Genomic DNA, 24,264 nt, shown 5'->3' on the forward strand with positions numbered 1-24,264 from the left:
TGTATTATCACACTCATACACACATATACCCATTTATGCACATAACACATACATACACAATCACACGTGGTACAAATACTTTAGCCCACATCTGAAAGCGAATTTTAGGCCATGATGCAATACATTTTTCCCTTCCTACATCTTTGCTGCTGTTACCTATATGCCAGAGTCAGTATAAATGAACTCCAGTCTTCTGAAAACCCTGACAATGTAAATATAATCAAGTCCAATTTAAAGCATTAGAAACTCAAGTGTGAATTTAGGGAATCGTCTATCCAAGGTAACAAAAAAGCAAATGTAAGAAAGCAGGGTTTAGCCTCAGGTCTATTTGACTCTGAAGCCCAAACCTTCCAAGGAAGAAGAAGAAGAAGAGAAATTTCAAATATTTGTAATGCTCAACATAGCTTCCTATTAGGGATTTAAGCATGCTATTAGTCTCACCATGATTCAATGAGATAAGCATCAATATTCTTGCTTTAGAATTTTGGAATGGAGCTTGTTGAAGGTGGCTTAGCCTCTGCTGGAATGCCCTGGTCTCCAGTGCCTACCTCCAGTCAGCCTTATAGCTTTCTGAAATGGGCAGTGAAGACTCTACTGTGTACCTTGGGGAAAACAACAGATACAGCACTGAACTCCATGTTTATGATCTCATTTTTAAGAGCAAGGGGTTGCATTTGATGAGCTGTGAAGTGCTTTTATCCCTAGCTGTCTCCAATTTTTTTTTTTTAGTAATAGAGTTTTGAAATGCCAGTATTACTATTCTTTTGCAGTACTGGGTGTGTTTCAAAGATGCATTAATGATCTCAATGTTATAAAATGCTTTAGGTCCTTTTTTCACATGAAAGGCAATTTCTCTGGGTGTTTATATAAGTTTGTAATTAGGTTAGTTAACTTCTTTTATGCACACATAGCCATGCTATCATCTGCCACCTCTTCTCTGACTTTTAGAGTCAAGATTTCATTTTCCCTTAATTGACCTTCAACTTAATTAGGTTTCTGAAAGTCCAATCATGTAGTAAATAGAAAATATTTATGCTTCCATTGTATGAAACATCAAAGTGGTCTGAATTGGAGATGGTTTCCAAGATCAAAGCTAGTCGCCCGGGTCCTGTTATTATTGAAGCAATTAGTCTGACATTGCTCCCTCTTCACTGTCCCTAAAGTATAATTTGGATCTGGAAAAAAATACTGATAATTTTCAAGAAAACTTTTATGAAAATATGAGCTTTTGCCAGTAATGAGTGAATCAGTAAATATGGGCAGAGCCCACCGATTCTCAAAAATTATATTGGAAGAATTCAATTAGACACCCAATCTGCTCTAACCAAGAGAAACAAGAATGTGCTTGGCCCCACAAAAATAGTCAGTAAGTGTTAACTGAAGGTAAAGATAGAAAACTCAAAATAAAACTCCATCATAATATTTTCACAAACTCTATAAATAAATGATGCTGGCTACAAATCAGGAAAATAATTCTACTTTCAAATTCCTCTGGAATCACCTTTTTAATCCAAATCTCATAAAGTACATGTATATAAAAATCAGTCCTCACACCAGAAATTCTGTTCAGATAAACCAAGGTAGCCAAACATAGTTTCAGTGTGTAAATAGATTCAGTCTACAGCAGGTTCTCACCTATAGAAAGATAGCCAGGATCACTTTTATCCCTTCATCTGAATCTTCTTTCTTTTGTTTAACTTCAGTTCTAGTCCATTTCAAACACAGGCTTCAGGATTAGGTCAGGCAAACAGGATGACTAAGAAAACTACTGATGGGAGAGATTATCATAATGAACATACCCTGGATACCACTAAATGAAGCAATCTCAGCACTTGTAACTTTCCCACTGCCACTCATTGATTCATTTACTCGTTCGCCAACAGATGTTTGTTACAGGACACATAGAGGCTAGCACAGTAAGGAAGGGAGACATAACAGTTTCACCCGTTGAGCTCGCAGCAGATTCTGTAGCCTCTCCTTTTTATTTCTCTTAGATAACCGCCCTCTGTAGTAGGTCTATATCATTGCACATAGCCATTTTACAGGCAAAGTCTATTTCCTGACTAGTAGGAGGTCCAAGCACCTATAGAAAGCTAAATCTTTGCCTCAAAATCTTTGTCATTGAATAAATTTGGTGAAATTTATGGAATGGACAAGACTTTTGACTTTCTGTGTCTTATGAAGGCACAGATTATATCAACCACAGAAATACACTTTCCTGGCTCTATGCTCTCAATTGCACCTTCCATTATGCATTAATGTGCCTCTAGGATAGTATCTACCACAGAGCAAGTGTTTCAATAGATGCATGCTATTGCTTTTATTCAGATCTTTCTAAAGCGGACTTCTTTCCTATTCATGAGGAAATTCCTAAACAATGCTCTTAGATCTCATTCTTCCCCCACTCCACAACTGACATGTTAGTGTCTCCATCTTTTACCTATAGTTCTCTCTCTCTCTCTCTCTCTCTCTCTCTCTCTCTCTCTCTCTCTCTCTCTCTCTCTCACACACACACACACACACACACACACACACACACACATTGATCACCTTTAACATTTCCTCTCTTCATCTCCCTTTCACCTAACTCTGCAACTAGAACTAAATGGCTCACCCTATACAAATGGTAGGGGCCCGGTGACAAGGATATCGCTGAAGCTCTTACATGTGTGGTAGTTTAGAAAAAGCAGAGGTTACTGAACAACATGCACCACCTGTTGAGTATACACATGTGTGGGGATACCTACAATGGCCAAGAGAAGGCATGGGATCCCTTAAGTCTAGAGTTACTAACAGTTGTAAGCTGCCAGGTGGCTACTGAGAGCTGAAAGATCCCCTAGAACAGGAACAGGTATGTTTAACCTCTTGGCAAACGTTCCAGAACGTAAGTGTATAATTTAACTAGACTCTACAGTACTTTGCTTCAAAGGTCACCTGATAAGCAATTTAAGGAAATAATGTCTCACTGTAGAGTGAGACCTCAAGTTATTCATGACAACAAGTGCTGCCCTTATATTTTCCAAATAACATTTTCACTTATATTTTGAGAATTTCATATTATAGAGTTAATCATAGCTATTCTCCTCTCCCAGAGCCTTCCAGAATATTCCACCGCCTCCCTTACCCCAAACTGTGTCTCTAGTTTCATACTCTCTCCACCCCCTGTCTTTTATATACACAGAATGTAAACATTCTCTGGACTAAAGTCAAAGGACTTATGAATGGCAAACTTCAGACTCCAAGGTCTAACTCAAATTTCTTTCTACCCATACCCAGGAAAGTAGTAGAGGCAAAAGCAATTGATGTAGCTACTTTAGATGCTGAAAGTGTTCTTTACATCTGATTTCATACAACATTTGCCTTACACCTGTATACGAGATCCGTAGGTATCATTGTCTGTATTCATAGGCAAGAGGCTGAGACAGGTGTCTATGGCAACAGTAGAGGCACAGGAGAAAGTCAGACCTGCATCTTCAAATCTATGTCACTATGTGTTCTACCATTTTTTCAATGTTCTGTAAACATTTACAGAAATCTGCAACACTAACTTTTCAAGTTCCCTTAACTTATATTTTATTTCCTTATTAAGAGTCTATTCTTGGGGCTGGAGAGTTGGCTCAGTGGCTAAGGATACTTATTGTTCTTATATAGAATCCTGGTTTGGTTCCCAGTATTCACATACCCATGGAAGCTTACAACCATCATAACTCCAGTTCCAGTGGGTCTGACCTCCCTGAATTCTAAGGGCAGGGGGCTTTATGCAAGTGGTGCACAGATATATATGTGAGCAAGAACTTCATACACATAAAATAAAATAAAATCTTAAAAATAAAATGAAAGAACTTATTCAAACAAACAAAGCAGCTCAGAGAGGTTCCGAACGTGATCAGCACGGATCTAAATCCATTCTTCAGCAAACACGGCTCAAATGTTTTAGAACAAGTTACTAATCCCCTGCAAATTTTCCTTCTTGTTCTCCAAATAACACTACTAATGCATTGCTCTTAGGGCTGTAATTTGGACAGATGAGGATGTCTAACATCCTTATCTAATAGGTGCTAATAGGTGTCTATAGTGTTGTAAATCATATCCTTTATTCAAATTTTATGATTTTTTTGCTATCTTTCCCAATATTAGGAAGATTAAATGAATGTGAGTTTTTGCCTAAGCCACTCTTATCCTTATTATCATCATTCTGGTGGAAAGAATTTTGTTATCAGTGATGTAAGAATAAGAAAGCTCTGATTAATGTTTTCAGAACCTGGAATTTTGAAGTTAAAAACAATGGAGGAATCATTTGACAATTTTATGTAAGCTCTCTTCCAACATTGTGTAAAGAATGAAATTGAATCTCTCTGTGCAGCATTTGTAGGAACCACATTGTTTATTATAAACCATATTTTGAGCAGGCACATGTATTATTTTAACTCTACAAGTCTTGCTACAGTATATTCCATAAGACTCTTTCTTAGCCTTAGCTACACAGAATTCATTGCAAATGAACTTTGGAATGTTCATTCACAAAAGCAGTGGAAGAAGACCTGGACCATGATGTGATTTGAGAAATAAGAGGAGCAATGGGCTTTTTTGTTGCTTATTAGTGGCTGTGAATTGACTTTGATGAAAGGAACTTGCTGGTACTAAATGAAAAAAGCAAGTGGTTGGACTTGGTGGTTGACCAGAGTCATTCTTTTTCTAGATTTAATGTTATTATGCCTAGCTTCTAGATAGCTTCCAGCATGCTGGGGCCTCTAACAGCTTAAGAAACAGTTTGCTGCTTACCTGCTCACGTGTGAAACAAATTCATAAATAAGGATGAGTTTGAAAGGCTAAATGCTTCTATGGTAGAGGTCAAAGTAGAAGTAGTACAAAATAGTCCCTTATAACCACACACACCCCAGGCACCTTAGTCAAGAATGTCTGCCTTTATGAGTTCTAGATCCAGCTTTGAGAACAAGAAATCCCCCAGCTCCTTGGCCAAAAGCTAAATCCCAAAAGCACAAAGAACTATTCTTTTAGAACAAAATGTCTGAAGTCCAAAGAACTTGGAACAACATAGTGAGATACTATCTCCAAAACAAAAACAGACAAAAACCAAACAGGACAAAGAGAAGTGATGAGATAAGCAGGCTCAATGTGTTCCCATTTCTTTTAGTCAGAAAAAAAAATCATTATCCCCCAAGTAATAGACATACATAATAGTAATAGGTACGTTAAATAATATGGACTTAAACAGTCAGAGCAAGGAATGTTCTGCAAAATTATGCATCTGGGACTTGTGATCCTAATACTATTCCAGAGGGCTTTGAGGGAATGCACCTCAACTATACTGTATCAATATGCTATAGCTCTGAGTAACATGGTGGTGATGGTGGGGATGGTGGTGGTGGTGGTGGTGGTGGTCATGGTGATGGTGGTAGTGGAGTTCATGGTAGTAGTGGTAATGGTGGTAGTAGTGGCAGTAATAGTGGTGGTGGTTATGGTGATGATGGTAGCGGTATTGGTGATGGTAGGATTTAAGGATCTGTGTTTTTCTTGACTGAATAAATGACAGAGTAATGAAACATTAGTCTTCAGTAAGGATTTGTCAATTATATGTATGTCCTCCAGAAACAAACATGTCTTGGGATTAATTTTCCATATTGAATAATTAAACAAACTGTTGAATCAGAAGTAACATTGTCTTTCCTACTAACATCAGTGGAACACTGAGCTACCAACTGTGATGGCATGGGTGTCTGAAGAGCAGGAAAAATATGGAAAATAAGTGAGGATACAAAATTAATTGGACTGAGCTATTACACTGTTGGTCATCTCTACCTTATTTATTGATTTACAGTGTGTGTGTGTGTGTGTGTGTGTGTGTGTGTGTGTGTGATGCATATGCCATGTGTTCATGTGCGTGCATGTATCCACATGTGTACATGTGTGTATATAGGCCCATATGTGTATGCATACGTTTGAAGAAGAGAGATAAACTGCACGTGTCTTCCTCTACTGTTCTGTACCTTAATGGTTTGTTTGGTTTTTGGCTTTGTCTTTGTTTTAAGATGGGATTTCTCACTGAAAGTGGAGTCCACCAATTGGCTCGGCTGCCTGGCCAGTAATCTACCAGGCCTCGCCCAATCTTAGCATTACAGACATGCACCAACATGCTTAGGGTTTCACATGGGTGCTGGGGACCTGAACTCAGATCCTCAGACATTTTCATCAAACTCAACTCACTGAGCCATATTCCACCTTTTGTGCACATTGTTTTGGTGGATTGCATCTTTTGATGCCCAAACAAAAAACCTGGGTGTTATCCCTTTTTCCTTCCTCCCTTCCCCTTTACATCTAATCCATTGCTAGGTAATCATTTCAAAAACTCTGTATATTTCAAATCCATCCTCTCCTTCCCATCTCTTTATCATAAACCTGGTGCAGAATCTTTCTAAATTCCTTCATCAGCTTCCAAATGGGCCTCCCTGCTGCTAGCTCCAGGACTTTATTGATGAGGGAATTGAAGCACTGTGACTCTGGGCAAAGTACTAAAGTCTCTAATAAGAAAGAACAAGGAGGGGCCAAGCTCCAATTTGAGCTCACATATATCAAATTTAAATCTAAGCTTAAAACCTTCTCTATTTTATGCTCTATCCCTTTACCAATAATTCTACCAGCCGCAAAAATACATCCAATTCATGCATTATCTTTTGAAAGGATGGGCTTTAATGACCTAGGTAGCCAATCATAAGTAGAAAGTCTTTTCAATGGAAGCTTGCTGATCATTTTAAGCTGTCTCTTTCTTTAAAAAGATAAGGAAGGAGGAAAGAACTTAAACTCATGTGGATGATTCTAAATCTTAGGCTCAAACCTCAGATTTCAGATTTCCTACAACTGACCACTAGCTCTAGCTCCTAACCTATGGAGTAGACAAGGGAATTATCTAGAAAGCTAGAAATTTAAAGGCAAGCATGGTTAAAAGTGTAAAAATGAATGTGCTATAATGATATTGACAGCTCAGCTTTAAGGATCAGGCTGGGAGAATTGCTATATACTTTTAAAGTACAGTTCCCTTCTTGTATAAATGATAAGCCAAGGCTCAGGCTATAGGTAGACTACACATAAGTCTGTGTACTGAGAGGGCCATAAACCACACCAAAACTATGTTCCAGCACCCCTACTTTCAGTTCAGTGTTTTGTTTTTGTTTTTATTCTGTCTATCTTTTCAATATAGCATCTTCTCATTTTGTGCCTCTAAGAAAATGAGCAGCCAAGTCTAAACCAAAAGAGTACAATAATGCCTCAGACTATTATTTACATATTATTTATTATTATTACATATTATTTACATACGATTTGACAGAATTATCCAAATGCCTTCTTACTCTTTTTCTCTCTGGAAAAAAAAAATCCATAGTAACGGTAAAATGAGATGGAAAGTAACTGCAATGGCAGACTGGTCTGACATTGTTCTACATGATTCTAACTCAGGACCAGAGTTTCTGTAGACAAAGAACATTAAAACTGATTCCCAAAACTATAAGAGTACAAAAACTGAACTTAAATAGCATAGTCCAGATGTTTAAGTGAATTGTGCATTGTAAAGTTTATTTTATTAGTTATTTTTATTTTATTAGTTATTTATTTTATTAGTTATTTATTAGTTTATTAGTTATTTTATTAGTTAACTTTTCCTTCACAAAATCTGAGTGACCTGAGCGGTGCTTGAGCTATTTTTTTCATACAAGTTACCTATTTTTTCCAGCTAAGTTATCACTCCCTGGAAACTAACCTTTAGATGAAAAAGTTCTCTTTCTGTGTGCCTCTCATTGGCTTTGTGTCTCTCTCTTATCTGTGTGGTGTGGTGTGGTGTGGTGTGGTGTGGTGTGGTGTGGTGTGGTGTGGTGTGGTGTGGTGTGGTGGTGGTGCATATATACATGAGGCCCTTCAAGTATAACTTTCTAGAATGCCATCAGATTTCTTTAACTCATCAGTTAGGCTAAATTTCCTGACCAAATAAGATTAGATTAACTTCAGATTAGAATAACTTTAACCCTTTCATTTGCCTCAGACATCTCAAAGCTTTCACTAACTACAGTAATAATAGCAATAAGAAAAAAAATGGTCCAATTATGTGTTTGTCCAGTGACTAAGTACAAGCACCATTCTTAGGAAGGGTGTGAGTTCAGCTTCAAAGCATTCATGGCAGATGGCTCACAGCTCCAGGACATCCAGTACCTCTGTGAACTCCATGGGCTCCAACACTCAAACTATAACACACACACACACACACACACACACACACACACACACACACACACAGAGAGAGAGAGGGGGGGGGCTTGGCTTCCATTCACATAAAATGCCATTGAATGTTATATAAGCCAACTGTGCATTCCATCAGTCATATTTCACTTTACTTTAACTTGCTGGTGACCAGTCCCATCTAGCTGATCCCAAGGCATGTCAATGATGCTTCCACATAATTGTTTTCTTGTCTCTCTCCAATCAGATGTCTTGGGTACCAATTCTAGAGCCTCCTCCTTTCATGTAAACTGGTGTATCCCTCCTTCCTACAGAATCTCCCACTGCAGCCCTTTGTGCTCAGAGCATCCTTTGCTCACACATAGTAACCGTATCTGTCTGCTCTTGCTACAGATCCACCCACTATCACGGAGTCGAAGAGCAACGAAGCCACCACAGGACGACAAGCTTCCCTCAAATGTGAAGCCTCAGCGGTGCCTGCACCTGACTTTGAGTGGTACCGGGATGACACCAGGTACATGCTAAACCCTTTATACCCTAAGTTCCAAATGATGATCTCAAAGTCTCCCAGAGCCTAAGAGCAAGACCTTGCTCATCTGTAATGTACATGTTTCCTTTGCAACATCTTCTTTATTACATCACTTAGGAATTGTAGCCCTTAAGCTGAACCCAAAAGCACTCAAGAAAAAATAAAATAGTGAAGAATATGATTTAATTGATAATTTCCACCTATATATCATTCTTGAATGTAGTAGAAACTTAGCTTTAATGGAACTCTTCCATTGCTGTTTCTTCTTTGTGGATGGACATCATCAACTGGTTCTAATAATAGAAGTTACATAATTATAATGAATAAGTGAGAAAAGATAAACACAATTTCTTCTCCTCTTTTTAAAAACTCCAGCGTAAAGATGAGGAAGAGACCACAAAGTCATGCCCTTCAGCTGCATCACTCTAACTCTTCTGTTTTCTACTCTTAGGATAAACAGTGCAAATGGCCTTGAGATTAAGAGCACTGAGGGCCAGTCCTCCCTGACGGTGACCAATGTCACTGAGGAACACTATGGCAACTATACCTGTGTGGCTGCCAACAAGCTCGGTGTCACCAATGCCAGCCTAGTCCTTTTCAGTAAGTATGCCAAAACCGAGCCTGATTCCATGCAAGTCATAGAGTTCCTGCATATTGACTTGAAATCTATCCGCCATCCCTTAAAGGTAAACCCTATACAAAAATAAGAATATTCCCACTGAAAGCAGAGTGGAGATGGTCAGTCTCCACAAACAGCAATATTTACAAATAGAAGAACTATTCTCTCTTCTCTCTTACTTTGGATAACTTCCCAGTTTTTCATCTGTGTTGCATAGTTTCATTTTTTTTTCCTGTTTGGTTAGTCTTCAAGAATATGCAAAGAATATACATTTATTTTTGTGGTGGCCTCTTTAAGAAACTGGGGTAATGTAAGGGCCAGGAAATGGATGGCTCTTATAATATGCCAGAGAGTAGTTTTCCTTTTCCTGGGAAAAGGAAAGACTGGAAAAGGAAAATGTTTCTCCTAGCACAAGAGGAAGGGTAGACAGAATGTTTAACACATAATATAAAATTTGAAGGAGAAAGAGATTCTGTAGGATGGTTTCCCTATGACAGTAAGTTTACATTGCTGATTCACCATTTGCAGCAGAGGTAGAATCGTAGGAAAGGGAGCATTTCTGAAGATCAGAGAAGACCCTGAAAGTTGGCAGAGAAGGGATCAGTCCTTTTAAAGGTGTGGATGTAGGAGACCCCACCTTGGAGTCTTGTTCATGGGCAACAGGCTCAGTAATATCTGTAATCCCACAACCTTGTTGGTCAGGTAGATATAATTCTAGATTCAAATGTCCCTGAGAGACAGAGGATGCTGAGTGGGTCATGGGAAGATGATAGTATGTAAGACGCGAAGGCTTTATTTATCAGGATCAGTAAAGCAAAAATGGTTAAAACCTTCTGAGCCACAAAATTCACTTAAATTAAATAGAAAATTCTTTAAAGGTTTTATTATTATTTTAAAATAACAACCCACTAAACACTTTTTTTTTACTCTATATATGCACATTTGGAAAAAAATTACCATGGCTAGGAAAGATGTCTTCATCTTGTTATGTTCAATTTAGATGAGCCTTCAAGGGGAAAAAAGGATTCTTTGAAGAAAAATCAATTTAAGTGAGAGTTCTCTTGAAGGGTTGTATTAAAGTGTTTTGGAAATTGCTAAATACCTAACACTACTTTTGTAAAACAACAACCATAAACTACCCTAGACATGGCTTTAAGTTTCTCATTCTTAATAGTCTGGCTTCGGTCTGTGGTCCTTGCATGGGGGATAGCTATACAAATGCTACATCAATGTGAGGCTGAAAACTCCTATCCTGCTTATTTGTCTCTAACGACTAAATGTGAAAAGTCTTTGCTCCAACTGGAGACAATACTCACCATACCCTTGGGGAACTACACACTAAGAGATGTAGTTACCCATTCCTTCCTGACCTAAGGAATTCCAGGGATATAGGCAAACCCTAGGTTCAAATTATAAATCTGAGAGTCTGCAAAACCTACAAGAACCTACTCAAGTAGAACATCATTCTCCTAACAGAAAAGTTTTAAAGGGATCACAAAATAGAAAATGCAACAAGATTATTTAGAAAAATGAAGAATTATATACCACATTAAGATATATTTTCTTCTCATCTCACAGAGACTATGAAAAGCAGGAGAGTTATACAATTCAAGTAACTAATAAAACATGGCCTTAAGGCTGAGGAAGGAAAAGTTGAGGAGAGAATATTCACAGAGAGACGGCAGAGCAAAGGCTGGGTTATAGACAGTGGAGACACTTGTAGGACCTAATCGAAGGGAACTACCCATTGCAACCATCCATGGAAGGATTTAACATGGTAAAATTAGGAAATATGAAGAATTTTAGAGAATTTCATGTTCTAAACTGAGAATCAGAGAATCAGTCAAATGTTTCCTATCACAATGTCCTTCATGATTTGGGGAGAGTCATCCTCAATTATGAAGAACACAGTGTTGCAATAGGTGGTAGCCATCTCAGAGGTCACATACTGCCCTCTACACAGCATCATGCATGCAGAAGTACCAGTTTTGTATGCAGCACATAATATACACAGCATAAGCCTTCCCCTTGGTTAACAATTGTTTCCCTGCTTTATAATAAAGTTAAGCTATTGTGTACTTACTAAACACTAGATGAAATAGCACTAGGTTTCGAAGTGAACGGAGTTATTGCCACTGTAGAAAATTAGCTAACAACTCTGTTTCTTAGATCCAAGGCCCAGTTATGAACTTCAAGGGGGAAAAGGTGGATGTCTTTTATGATGAGAGCAGTGTGGCTTCCTGGCCACCTGAATTCCATCGTTAGGTTCAGGAAGCAGGTCTTCACAACCTGCATAGCTAGAGTCTTGGAGATGCGGCTTTACCATGGCCCAGTTTGCACAGGCCTAAAAATTAAGTAAAAGAAGAAAGAGAGGGAGGAAGCTGGCAAGAAAAGAAAGACAGGAGTGAGAGAATAAAGGAGAAGGAAAGAAATAAAAGGAACAATATGCCTGTGGAAGTAGGTTGCCCATTCTTCACATTCAAAGTCAATGAGTTTTAAGGGAGAGGGGAGGAAAGGCCATCGTAAGGCAGCTGGCGTTCCTCCGCCCACCAGTGTCAGGAGGGGTGTCTATAGCCAGAGGCTCTGACAGAAGCACTGTGTGGGCAGCGGGGTGCTCTGCTGACCAAGCTGGGCCAAAGCAGATACAGCAGCTGGTGAGCTGCTGCCAGCCAGAGGCAGCAGCAGGTAGAGACACAGAGCCAGCGTCCCTGAGTTCGTGATTATTCATCCTTAATGGCTAGTCAGCACATTTCCAGCCCTGTCCACCACAGTGACATGCTGACTTTTGCAGTGTCAATTTGCCATCCTTTATCCTCAGCAACATATATATGTATCCTTCTCCACTCTCTATTCACCTCTCCAGAGGGGTCAAAATAAGTGGATGAGAGTGCAAGAATACATTGTGTTTATGATACATTCTTCCTAAGCCACTGGAAGCATGCTCTCTTTCCATTTGTTCTCATTTTCCTCACCTCCTAGTACTCTGCCAAAGACTCCTTTAGTGTATATATTTGAATAATACCTTTTACAGATTTTTCTTCATGCCCGAACTAAATGGAACATTTCACATTTTTCTAGATGCGTGAATCCTGGAGCACAATACGCATGGGACAGAATTCGGCTCCTTAGTCAGTTCAGACAGAGCAGTGTTCATGCCACAAATGAAGATGTGAATTTGTTTTGATGCAACAAGAAGTTTCAGAGTCTACAGATAGGTTGTAGCCATCTCAGTGTTCCTATGCAGATAACTAGAGATTTACCCACTAGATGATGGGTGTGCCTTATCTCAGTGCTTCCCTTAAGGGAGGAAAAACAAGGGCAATTATTTGAGTGATACTAATTCTTCCCAAGTGATGCTTATGTGAAGTACTTTCTTCATGTGCTTGTCCTTTAGCCATCAGGACAGCCTGACTATGTTCCCATGGATCCCTGTTGAACAGCAATTATGTAATCAGTGAAACAAAATGATCTATACACTGAGTTCAAGATTTAAAGTTGAGTCTGAAATCCCTCATGACTAGTTTATAGACCAACACATTGTTTATTTATTTATGTAAACCAAAATGTCCGGAGCTACAGCTTGTGGTGTGGAAGTGAAGAAATATTGAACCCCCTTTTCTTCCCTTCATGAAGCCTTTCTCCTGGCTCGTTAATCATCTGTTCCTGTACAGGAAAGAGACCTGCTTTTTCCTCCTCTCTACTACTTCCTATCAGCCGACATTTACTAACTCCTGGACTAGGGACTTAAGTCTTTGAAATGTTGAGATTCTCAACTAATATTCCAAGCTAGCAGCTTATTTCTGTGTAAAAGGAAAAGTTCTGTCAATCAGTTTAGGGAAGCATGAAGATTGTTAATGTATTAAAAGTACAGAAGGTAAGAGAATAAAAAGATACAGACATCTACGCTGGCCCATTCTGCACCTGTGTGCAGGGAGTGCTTTTCCATTTCAGTTTATACTTTAAAAAGATCATTAACTTATAAACTTGTAATTGACCAGACGATAAAACCCGCCCAAGCAATCTATGAGTACAGTGAATCTTCACAACGAAGGCCTCCACTTATTCTTCAGAAAAAATTCTAAGTTAGTATTTTAGGAGTTCGGTGTTAAAGGCATTTTAAAATTTTTTTATTTTTATTTTTTTTGGTGGTACTTACTACTTAGCAGACTCCTTAACCATATTCTTTCAGATCCTTCATAATAAAACATTCTATTATCAAGCTCTAACCTCATACAGTATATAACAATAGACACTAACTCTTTCAAAGACTCTCTGTGGATACAAAAGGAAGTGAGTGGACATGTGGGTTGCTTTTTATTTCAAAATGGACATCAAATGAGTTGAGTTCCAGGAGTAGTTACCCAATATTCACAATGAAATAAAATCAGAGTTAGAAAATTATTTTGATATAAACATCCTACCCTTCATTTCAGCTTTTTTTTTTTTTTTTTTTTTTTTTTTTTTTTTTTTGGTACAGTCATCTCAAAGTGCTTCATTGTGAAATGTTAACAGCCACTTAGGTTGGTTTTGGTTGGTTGGCTAGTTTTATTGTTTTGATATCCAGCAGAATCAGCCAATAGTCCTCTTGTAGCCACATATCCCATTTAGACAATAGGAAAGCAAAGCCCCGTACTTAAAGCCCATATAAAAAACCACAGTCTGTGCTTCTAAAGCCAACTGCAGAGTCTCACCCTCATCTCCCACTCATCTGCTTTGACCTCTAGCATCCACATCCAAGGGAGAAACACAAAGCCCCCCCCACGATGCCTGCTCTTTTCTGGTTTTGAAAATCAACAGTGTGAAATTTTCTTTTTCCGTTTTAATTAGTAGCTGCATCACTTTTTGGTTCACTATTGCGGGAGCCCACAACCCTGCTGTGAACTGTAGGAAGCATGGTGGGGAGAAGGAGGATAAAAAGAATCAGGAAGAACAGATAACCCAGAAGGATAGAATAGAGAGAACTGGACTAACTCAGGAGGGGTGGTAAGCCTAATGTGATGTTAACAGAGGCGGGGCTGAGATGCTAATAACCAGTCAGGAAGCAGTTGTAAAAGCAGCGATGGAGAGAAGGCAGCACTGTTTAGCAATACACATGCTCTTGTGGAAAGACAGTCAGAGTGCATACATCCAACTGTGTCCAGTGCAGTGAGAAAGTAATAAGCTGAGTCACTTAAACACTCTGAATAACAATAGTAGTCATAAAATAAAACACAGCAGAGAGAGTATGCTATGGGACAGTGTTCTCCAGCTGATACATAAATGTGAAAGCACTTCAGCTATTTATTTTCAAAGCTGGAAACCTAATAGCAAATGCACAGTGAAGGTTTACATCATTTTTTTTTCTGCTTGGCACTGGTATGACGATGACATAATTGTTCTCTGGACATTATTGACCTGCCTGTTCTATCTCAGTGCACTTAAGCACCTTCCACATTTAACCTACAACTTTCAGCCAAGCTAGAGAGTACAGTGCATAAGGTACCTAGGAATGTTCTCAAAGGCCAGATGTGTGAAGGATCTGAAGACGGAGTGAGTTGGTTTTTTTATTTGACATTGGTCACTATTTAAATTAAAATAGATTAAACTGTGGAAATGTACGCAAATTGTGTTTCTCTATAGTGTTAGGAGTTGGGAAGTAGTGAGCCCTGTCTCTCCCACATTATTATTCTACCTTGCTGAAAGAGCCTCAGGGAAGATTTACAGTCAAATGTTGAATATTAATGAGAAGTATGGAAGATCCCCTAAACCCTAAATTCCATCAGTGTATTTACTTTACAGGAAGAAGCCCAAGTATGAGACTATGAAAGTGGGAGACTTACCTATTTAAGACCAAAGTGTTTAAATAAAAATACTTGCTATCATTTAACAGGATATATCATCAAAGTTTGGCTGGCTCATCAAATTTTGGAGAAGATTGCATGATAGCAAGATGTAGGATGAAGAAATGGACTACAGGAAAAACTGTATCATGGCAAGAAACATATTGCCAGGGAGACTTCCTCCTCTGGCATCTCTATGATAGAAATAAAACCCATAAAAGAAAAGATGAATTAGGGTTTCCCCAGATAAATTTTCCAGATGCTTGGCTAAAACTGATAAAAAGCTGAAAGATAAGGGAGAGGAAACTTCTGGTGGCTGCCATCATTCCAGCTATCATTAGCCAAAGGGAGAAAAAAACAGAACCAAGAAAGGTTTCATAACTTCTATAATCTGTCCTAGTCCCTCTCCCCAAGAAGACACCACCTTGGAATTGGGTTTTCTAGCAGAGGAGAGGACCACTATTTGGAGGGCTACCACTGGTGTTGGCTCTCTATTCTTGCTTTAATAATTTAAAAATGGGTTTATATTTATAATTTCACTAATATCTGTCTTTGATATTTTAACAGGAAGAACAAATAAACACTGTACTGGAGATAAGTTTCTATAGGCATAGGAATTCCTGTTCTGTAATTGTTTGAGCAGTTAACCTTGAGATTCCGTGTGTATTTTTACCCTCCGTGATGTTTACCATTTTTCCCCTTCAGAGCGTGTTTTACCCACAGTCCCCCACCCCATTCAAGGTCAGTATGGTTTTTATCACTGTAGTTCATTTCCTGGGTCATTCTCCAACATATAATGTGTGAAACACACAAAGGAAGAAACCATAGTCTCAAAATTCACATTTATTCAAAATTACTTTTTCCCATAAACACTGCAAAGCAAGACATTGCCTCAACAACAGCAGAATAACAGGTGTGCCACTGCCTTAACTCCAAGCCAGTCAGCTATACAGACAGGGAATGATGTATTTTCAATATGCATTTATTATAGGTCACCAATAGCTTTCATACTGGAACAGAGATGCCTATATACCCTAGCTCTCTAGGCCAGAAAATTGTACATTAATGATCCCACTGACCACTGCAAAGACAAAGGTTTATAGGCTCTGAATTTATAGTCATTGCTATTGCTTGCAAAAATGTATTTTCCCAAAGACTAAACACAAAACAATTACACAAACACTACTTTTCCTTAACTATGGGCCAACTTGTGTATTTTACCTCTTAAACATACATAATTTTAAAAAACACAAATGACAATTTATAAACAGTCACTCTGTATTCTTCTCATAAAAGTTTCTACAGACCAAATTAAATTCTTGCCTCCTACATCACATTTAGATGCAAAGTCACAGCCACGACTTTCTAGCTTAAGGGTATTTAAAGGCAAATTGGCAAATAAAATTAAAATAATACAAAAAAATTGAAATGAAACCAACCTACCATTGAAATTAAATCTCAGAAAAGTGATTCGCAAAGAACACTCAAAGACGTAGGGGAAAAAATGGAAACTAGGCCATGCGGGGCCTAGTTTGGAAAAAAATAAATCCAATTAAAGAAGATTATTATACACACTATAAGAAAAATGTGCTCAGAATCATAGGAAGAAATGCTGCTGTTTCATAAATTTGAAGATGGATCATATTTCATTAACTTGTCCAAACTGAAGTCCCGACCAGACTTGGATGGAGATCTTCCAAGTGCCAATAATGGAATTTTTGCATATGTATATATTCACATATATGCAAACTTGCTTTAATTATATTTACAATGAGTTACAGAAGGTTTCTAGGGCTGACAAGACAACTTAATAAATCTTGAGCACAGTCTAGACTATTTTAGTATAAAACTTAAAACTCTGTTAAATAAAATAACTTCCCTAAAGCATTAATAAAATCTGTTCCTTACCATGACCACTAAAAATAAAACTGTTAAAGTGTGCCTGGTTTTCAGTCTTGACATGAAGCGTGGCATTCCTGGAAAACACTCCATCTTGAATTCCTGACATGCCACAATTATTTTAAGACATTTAACTTCGAGTGTTGCTACAGAAATCAACACCACCATTTTATCATGATGGCATCTTGCAAATATCTTGATAAGGAAACACACACACACACACACACACACACACACAGAGGCATCGCATCTGGCCCAGTCAATCACATTTGCAAAGAGGTCGTGCCCTGTCCAAGATGAGCTTTGCACACAGTATCAAGATGATGCTGAGAGTCTCCGTGACAGCAGTTCTGCAGCCACAAACTCAAATATTTATCTGATCGCGCATTGTGGCTGAACAAAGTGAAACCAGACGCTGTTCACAAAGGACAGCTGCAGAACGTTGAAGAGCAGTTTCATTGAGGGGCTGACCTCATTCAATTCTGTGGGACTTTGTTTCCCACACAGTGAACTGTTGATTGGAGAATGACCCTTGTTTGATTTTGCGCTGTATGTAGACTGTAGTTAGCTTTTTTTAGATAGATTTTAGAGAATCTAGTTCACCTTACTACTAATACTTTGGGCTTCTGCTAGCAGGGATTGAAAAGCTGTTCATGGTGACATGGGAGAGCTGGTGTGAGAGGTCACTGGAAAATGTCAGTTCTCTTAAGTCCCCTGTCCTTTACAAGGATGACACCTTCCTAGGGACCGAATCACTTTCTCCGTCTCTTTTCAGTGAGGAGGGCTTCCCATGTAAAATGTACTTTCCCATAGAAAGACAAGACAACGACAGAACACTAAGCCTTTAGAGTGAGAACTCAAGATTCAAATACCCATGATACGTGTCTTACTGTGGCAACCATTGTTATGCATGACTCCCTTATTTAACTAAATATTGTATCATGTCATCATCTCTTTGGAATATTAACTTTCATCACCAAAGTGTTAACTGTGTCTTGTGTTTGTTGTTTGAGGCAAACGCCCTCAAGGATTTCAGAACCTGATTTCCTCAAGGTGATTTAAAAGGTGAAAGAAGACCTCAAAGCCCCTTTTCTGCCCTCGTTCAGTAGAAAGAAGGACTTCCCCTTCTACCCATAGCCTAGCCCAGACACTCTTCACCCCAGTTGCTTCTCTTCCTTAGCGCCTCACATTAGAGAGTCACCCCTCTCATCCTCCCATATCCTCAACCACTGTGACCCTCAGGCCATCTGGGAATGCACCTCTATATCTGCAGTGGTATTTCAATACTGAAATGAAACCAAGGAGTAATACACATTGCCTGTAGTCAATTAGAAATTTTCCACTGCCCTTACCTCTGTGGCAAACATGAAAAGCAGAGTGCTTCCTTGCTCCCTAATCTTTAAAAATACATTATATGTATGTATGTATGTATGCAAATGCATATGTATATGTATATATAAAATACAATATATATTGTAATAGAAAATACATATATATTGTATTTTCTCTCTATATATAAAATATATAGAGAGAAAATATGTGGTGTTCCTTCTTTGATTTGTTTCTGATAGTGGATTTTCCCATTAATTTTAATTTAGATTTATTCATTCTGAAATCAGTCCTTATTGCATATATTTGCATAAATACCTCAGCTATCTCACTGCAGAAAATCCAGTGAGGTGCAAAATGAAGGAAGAGTCAGTTCTAAATTTCTGAGGGAATTTTCTCACTTTGTTTGCCTGAGGCCATTTTGAGGGGCATCTGTGAGCCTGGGCAATGGTGGTTTCTCCCTTTATTGACTTAGATGCAACCTTTGTCTCTGGAAGATGCCCTAGTGCTAAGGAGCATGGGTTCAGCATGAGGCAATGAAAACAATATTAGAACGCTGAAATGAAGTGTAAGGAAGGAAGGCAAGGACACCCACCATTGTTTTCTCTTTGCAGCTTCAAGCAGAGTCTCCCGTGAGCTCTCTGGGCTATGTCATCCCATCCTCCTCCAGTCTCTGCCCAGATTATCATTATTTTTACAGAACAGGAATGGATGTGTCTCGCTTGTTTGTCTCCCATCTGATTATTTATCCCAAGTGAACAGCCTTTCCAATCGCTAATCCCATGTGGCAAGTAGATCTGGGAAATTCTGAGATTATCTTCCAGGTTCAGGCATTTCACTGGATTTGTTCACATCTGCTTGCCATTCAGTCTCTGTTTTTCCATTGATAAAACACATTGCACATGGCTGGGTTTGCATGATTAATGTGGCTATCTAAAGCTCACTCTGAAAACAAAACAAACTCTCCAAAACTAAAGTTCAAAAAGAGTTTACAATCCAACCCACGGACAAACCGGGCTTACATAAATTGGCGGTTACCCTGATTTGTTTTCTCCCCAAAGAAGACCGGTGTCCTTGTGGGCAAAGCTGGCATCCAAACAGCCAGACTATACCTACAGTAGAGGAAGAGATAGCCTTGCCCCTACCTGGGCTCTGCCAGGAAAGGGTTCTTTAAATCAGGCTCCAAGAGAATGGAAGGGAAAATGGGAGGGGAAAACTGAATATGTTTCATTCTGTAGAGATGGCTGGATAAGCCTCACATTTTATTTTCTGAGTATAACATGCTGGAAATCAAGGAGAAGATGCCCCTCCCAAGTCCTAAATATAACACTTTCACCTGGCACAGCACTGGTAATATTAAGACTAATAAAAAAGACACCTAATGTACTTACTGGTTTCTCATTTACCAATACATTTTAAGGTCTTTTGTATGTACCATTTCATCAGTTTCCAAAATCAAAAGAAATTAATACTCACTTCTTCCCACACATTTTAATGACCAAATCATACCCAAATCTAGCCTACCACATGCTGAACCTAAGCCATATATAAATCTATATAGTGCACTGCAAACCACCATTATAAAGTCATTCACAATGCTCATTAGATATGCACCTATCTAACAAATTGCAGTAATTCATCTAATTTGTCTTACACATTACAATACATACATACATAATAGTCAGTTTATCATCCATACATTTTTGGAAAGTCATATTTGTATGCCTGACTAATGCAGAGATTTACATGCAAGCATCAAAAAACACAGGAACAGTGCTGTCTGGCATCAGTACATCTAATTTCACACACTTACCCAGACCGATTTGCATACTCACCTCTATTAATTATGGATAATTACTAGCATTGTTCTCTGTAATTCAGTTTTTCCAACTGTGAAATGGGAAAGAAATTGTATTTTTCATGCCTACAAGCTCAAAGTGGTATTTTAAATACCATATGAAGAAGAACGCTAGAAGAAAAGCATATTGAATTTCAAATAATCATATTCAGCTGCACACCCTTTCTGTGTGTGTGTGTGTTTTTTTAAAGCACTATTCTGAGAAGTATGTTCATGTCATGTGAACATAGGCATTAGGTAGACATGAGTCCCTTCTAGACTGATTATTTTGGATAATCAGCATGTTTTACATGTCCACACTGCTAATAAGTTTAAAAGTCAAACTATCTCAAGTCCAAATGCAAAAAATAAAAAAATGCCTTATTTTTTACTCATGCGGAATAAAAATCTTGAAGAAAAGCCGCAAAATGTCACATGTGAGAGACATTCACTTCTCAGTGATGGCTGTCATGCACACCACCACATCATGGCAAAGATTTGTCCCAAAGATATAGATCTTATCTAGGAAGATTAAAATGTTAAAACACATCTCTCCCTTCCTGCCAGAAATAAGGGTCTTCTTTCTACTGATAATATGTACGCAGCAATGATGTAACAAAATCACAGAATTCACAGAACTACCATTGGCTACAGTTAATTTACAAGGAAATAAATAAGACTCAATCTGCATATTTTCTTCTCTGGCTCCTTCAGATGGGATTCAAGTCTTCCTGCTGATTTTCCTTACCTGTCAGTGGCTATCGCAGATGTAGCACTGTGTCATGTGGAATCCCTGAGTTACTGATTGCCACGGAATGGTTTAGACCCAACTGTAACACTCAAGGTCTTACTCCCATGGCCATGTCTTACCTCTCTCCACTTTTCCACACTTAGCTTGACATGTTCCCTAAACCATTCTTGTTAAAACCTGCTAACAGCAATCATTATGAAGTGTATCCACTGAGTTACTGAAACAGCCAACAGCAGGTTTGTGGTGGTAAATCTCTGAATTTACATTTAGCTTCCAGCTAAATGGCTAAAAACCCTACAGCATGAATTTACAGGTAGGGGACTTCTGACATCTTCTCTTATATTTCTCCAGTCTTGTTCTGTTCACAGCACTCAGCCTTTCCTGATCACCTCCCTTTCCTTATGTCTTGCTGTGCTATTTTGATTTCTAAAGCCAGCTGGGATTGGAAAACGAATATATTTTCCTTTTTTTTTTTTTTTGAAAATTGAAGCTTCCACTAAATTTTAATTTGATGGAAATATTACTCTTGTATGAGCTTTATGGGAAAAAAAAGGAATCTTTCAAAGTAACAATTACATTTGGGGATTAAGTTTAAGTAATTGGCAGTCTTGTCTTTTTAATTAAAAGGAATAAAGCTGCCTAAGAAAAAGCTCAGTGAGCTTTGCAGTGGGAAATGTTGGCATACTCTCCCACAGAGTAAGAAGACCAGCATCCTGAATGGACAGATGACGTTGGCAACGTTTCCTCTGGTCCTTAGAGCACACCCCAGCAGGGCTGGCCTTAGTGTTCCTCCCAAGCTATTCAACATGAAAGTACTGTGAGAGGCATTGCAGGTAGAGCTGAAGTAGATCCTTTCTTTAGGAGCTTATCTCTAGGTTGGTGGACACAGTAAGGAGGTAGAGTCCTTCAAGAAAGCATTAAGAGGTAAACTGAGAGGGAGCGGACTAAGCGAATGGCTCAGTGATAGCGTGCTTGCTGAGCATGGGTCTTTCTTTGGTTTGATCTTCAGCAGCCCTTGCCCAGACAGGATACTAAGGCATCAGCATGATCCCAGATATTGACAAATGTCATACGCTAATCTCCTTGCAAATATAAACCTTATTTTCAGTTTGTTCCCGAGTTCCCTCTTCCTCTGTCACCTGTGTTTCTTATTCTTGGTTTTCGTTTTCTCTACACTCTGTTCAGATTTGTCTTGCATTCGTATGTGCGTATTCTATCCCCTTGCACTCCCTTCAAACAAAATGAAAATAAAAGTCGGGAGAGTAATAGCAATCACTTCTAAACACCCGTCACTGCCACGCAAGCCCCAACGAGTCACCATAGGATCTATGGAGAGGAGACAGCCGTGTCTAAAGAAGCAGGATACAAATTAACCTCAGTAACAACTTCTTTATAAAGTCTCTCTGTCCTCACGATGGCCTTTCATCATCCTGACTTATTTGTAGGTATTAAATTAAATGAACACTTTGATGGAGAGAACGAGAGGTAAACCACAGGCCTTACATCTCCCCTTGCACACCGCTGGGAGGAAACACACCTGCCAAGTCAGAGCCCAGCATGAAATAATGAGGGTGGAATTCCAATTTAGGACGTTCATATGTGCCAGATGTATGAGGGGAGTCAGCCGACGACTCACTAGGACTCTGCTGAGAATTGTCAGCTTCTATCTACCACAAATCAGGGGAGGAGAGACCTTACAAGCCATTCATCATGCTTTCTAATTGGACACTGGGGAGCCAAGACTGCCATAGTGTACTCTCCCGTTCTTTTTCATTGACACTAGAAGAAAACACTTCCCACACGTCGGTGACATGTGTATACACTTGAGACCTACATATGACGACCAGTGTGGTATATTGACTATAATTCACAGGACCGTTTCTTGCTTATCGGCACACCTTAGAGACCTTGCATTTCCAGCATGACTTCTGCAACCTCCCAAGAACCGCTGGGGCAAGCATAGCATCCTCTTAAAGATAACATTGCCTGAGCTGCTCATTCTAGCCATCCCATATGCTATAGCTCACACAGCTCCAAATGTCCCCAGCCATGTGCTTTGTTGGAACCTTGTTTGACCATTGTACAGTTGTTATGTTTTAATTGTGTGTGTGTGTGTGTGTGTGTGTGTGTGTGTGTGTGTGTGTGTGTGTGTGTGCGGTTTGTTTTCTTCATCCCTTGGAAGCAGGGAGTGTTTGGACAGCAGACAGTAAACAGTACTTTGCGCTCTGTTGTTGATTCGCAAGCTCCCATAAGTTGGGGAACTTTCAAATTATCTCTCCCACCCCCAGAGTTCCAGAACACAGGTAAGTTTGTCGTGGGCACTCCTGAAAGCAGAGCGAATGGTTCCCTGGGACTCAAAGCTCCCTTTCTGACTCCTCAGCTACAGACTTCTCGTTACTCTCTACTTGCTCTGACTTTTGCTTCGTAGTGTTTCTTTTAGAGTTCATACTTCCTCTTTCTTAACCTACTCACTAGGAACAAAAGGGAGAACATTCCCTGATAGCTGTCGATCAAAACTCATTTTGGGCTCCAACTAAGTGATTTTGGCAATGGCCTTTATCACGAAGACATCATTGATGTACTCAAAGAAATGTTATCCTAGAATGTGTTCTGAGCTGGGCCATTTGGGAGTAACTGTGCAGAGCAAGCCAGGAACAGTGTCTATACAAGGAAGGTTTACAAACCATATAGGAAAGCCTTTGGTATAAATAATTTAAAAAAACAAGTTCGTCTTTGTTAAGTGCCAGGTTAGGGTACCTGCAAGGTGCTGAGGAAACAGAGTACTTTAGGTTGGTAAGTCAAGGGTGCTTCCCTGGAAAAGGGAAACTGAACAGCAGAAGAGAAGACAAAGGAAGAAGCAGAATATCCCAGTACGTAGAAAAATCTAGAATTCAGAAAAAGCTCACTGGCAGATATTCTACATGAAGCCTATCGGATTCTTAACATCGAGAAAATAAAAAGAGATTTTCCTTAAGATTTTTATTTATATTCTTCTGTATTTGGCAAGAAAAAATGATAAAGGAAGGAAGGGAGGATGGGGGAAGGAGAAAGGAAAGAGGAAGAAGAAGAGGGAGAAAGGGAGAAGGAAAGAGCTACCAATGGAACAGTAGATATGTACTCTTGCGTTATGAGAAAGATTGCCTTGGGATGAGTGTACATGCATGCATGGGTGGTCTGCACTATAGGTGGTGGCACTATTCCAGGTTGAGTGTCTGGTTTACACTGAGTCTGTTT

At 39.0% G+C, this 24,264-nt stretch overlaps 1 protein-coding gene across 6 annotated transcripts in view; it reads left to right on the forward strand.

Annotated features, from left to right (window-relative positions):
- Lsamp (limbic system-associated membrane protein) overlaps positions 1 to 24,264 on the forward strand; it is a 2,197,426-nt gene that overhangs the window by 2,151,071 nt on the left and 22,091 nt on the right. For 3 of the 6 annotated variants that reach the window (XM_030249137.1, NM_001361282.1, XM_006522201.4), the window contains 3 exons: positions 8,641 to 8,761; positions 9,228 to 9,376; positions 15,920 to 15,955. In XM_030249137.1, coding sequence (XP_030104997.1) covers positions 8,641 to 8,761; positions 9,228 to 9,376; positions 15,920 to 15,955 — 306 coding nt within the window. The remainder of the gene's footprint in view (positions 1 to 8,640; positions 8,762 to 9,227; positions 9,377 to 15,919; positions 15,956 to 24,264) is intronic. The other 3 variants (XM_030249138.1, NM_001361281.1, NM_001347236.1) reach the window with 1 other exon arrangement.

Source organism: Mus musculus, chromosome 16, assembly GCF_000001635.26.
Source record: "Mus musculus strain C57BL/6J chromosome 16, GRCm38.p6 C57BL/6J".
In the NCBI taxonomy this organism is placed as follows: domain Eukaryota; kingdom Metazoa; phylum Chordata; class Mammalia; order Rodentia; family Muridae; genus Mus; species Mus musculus.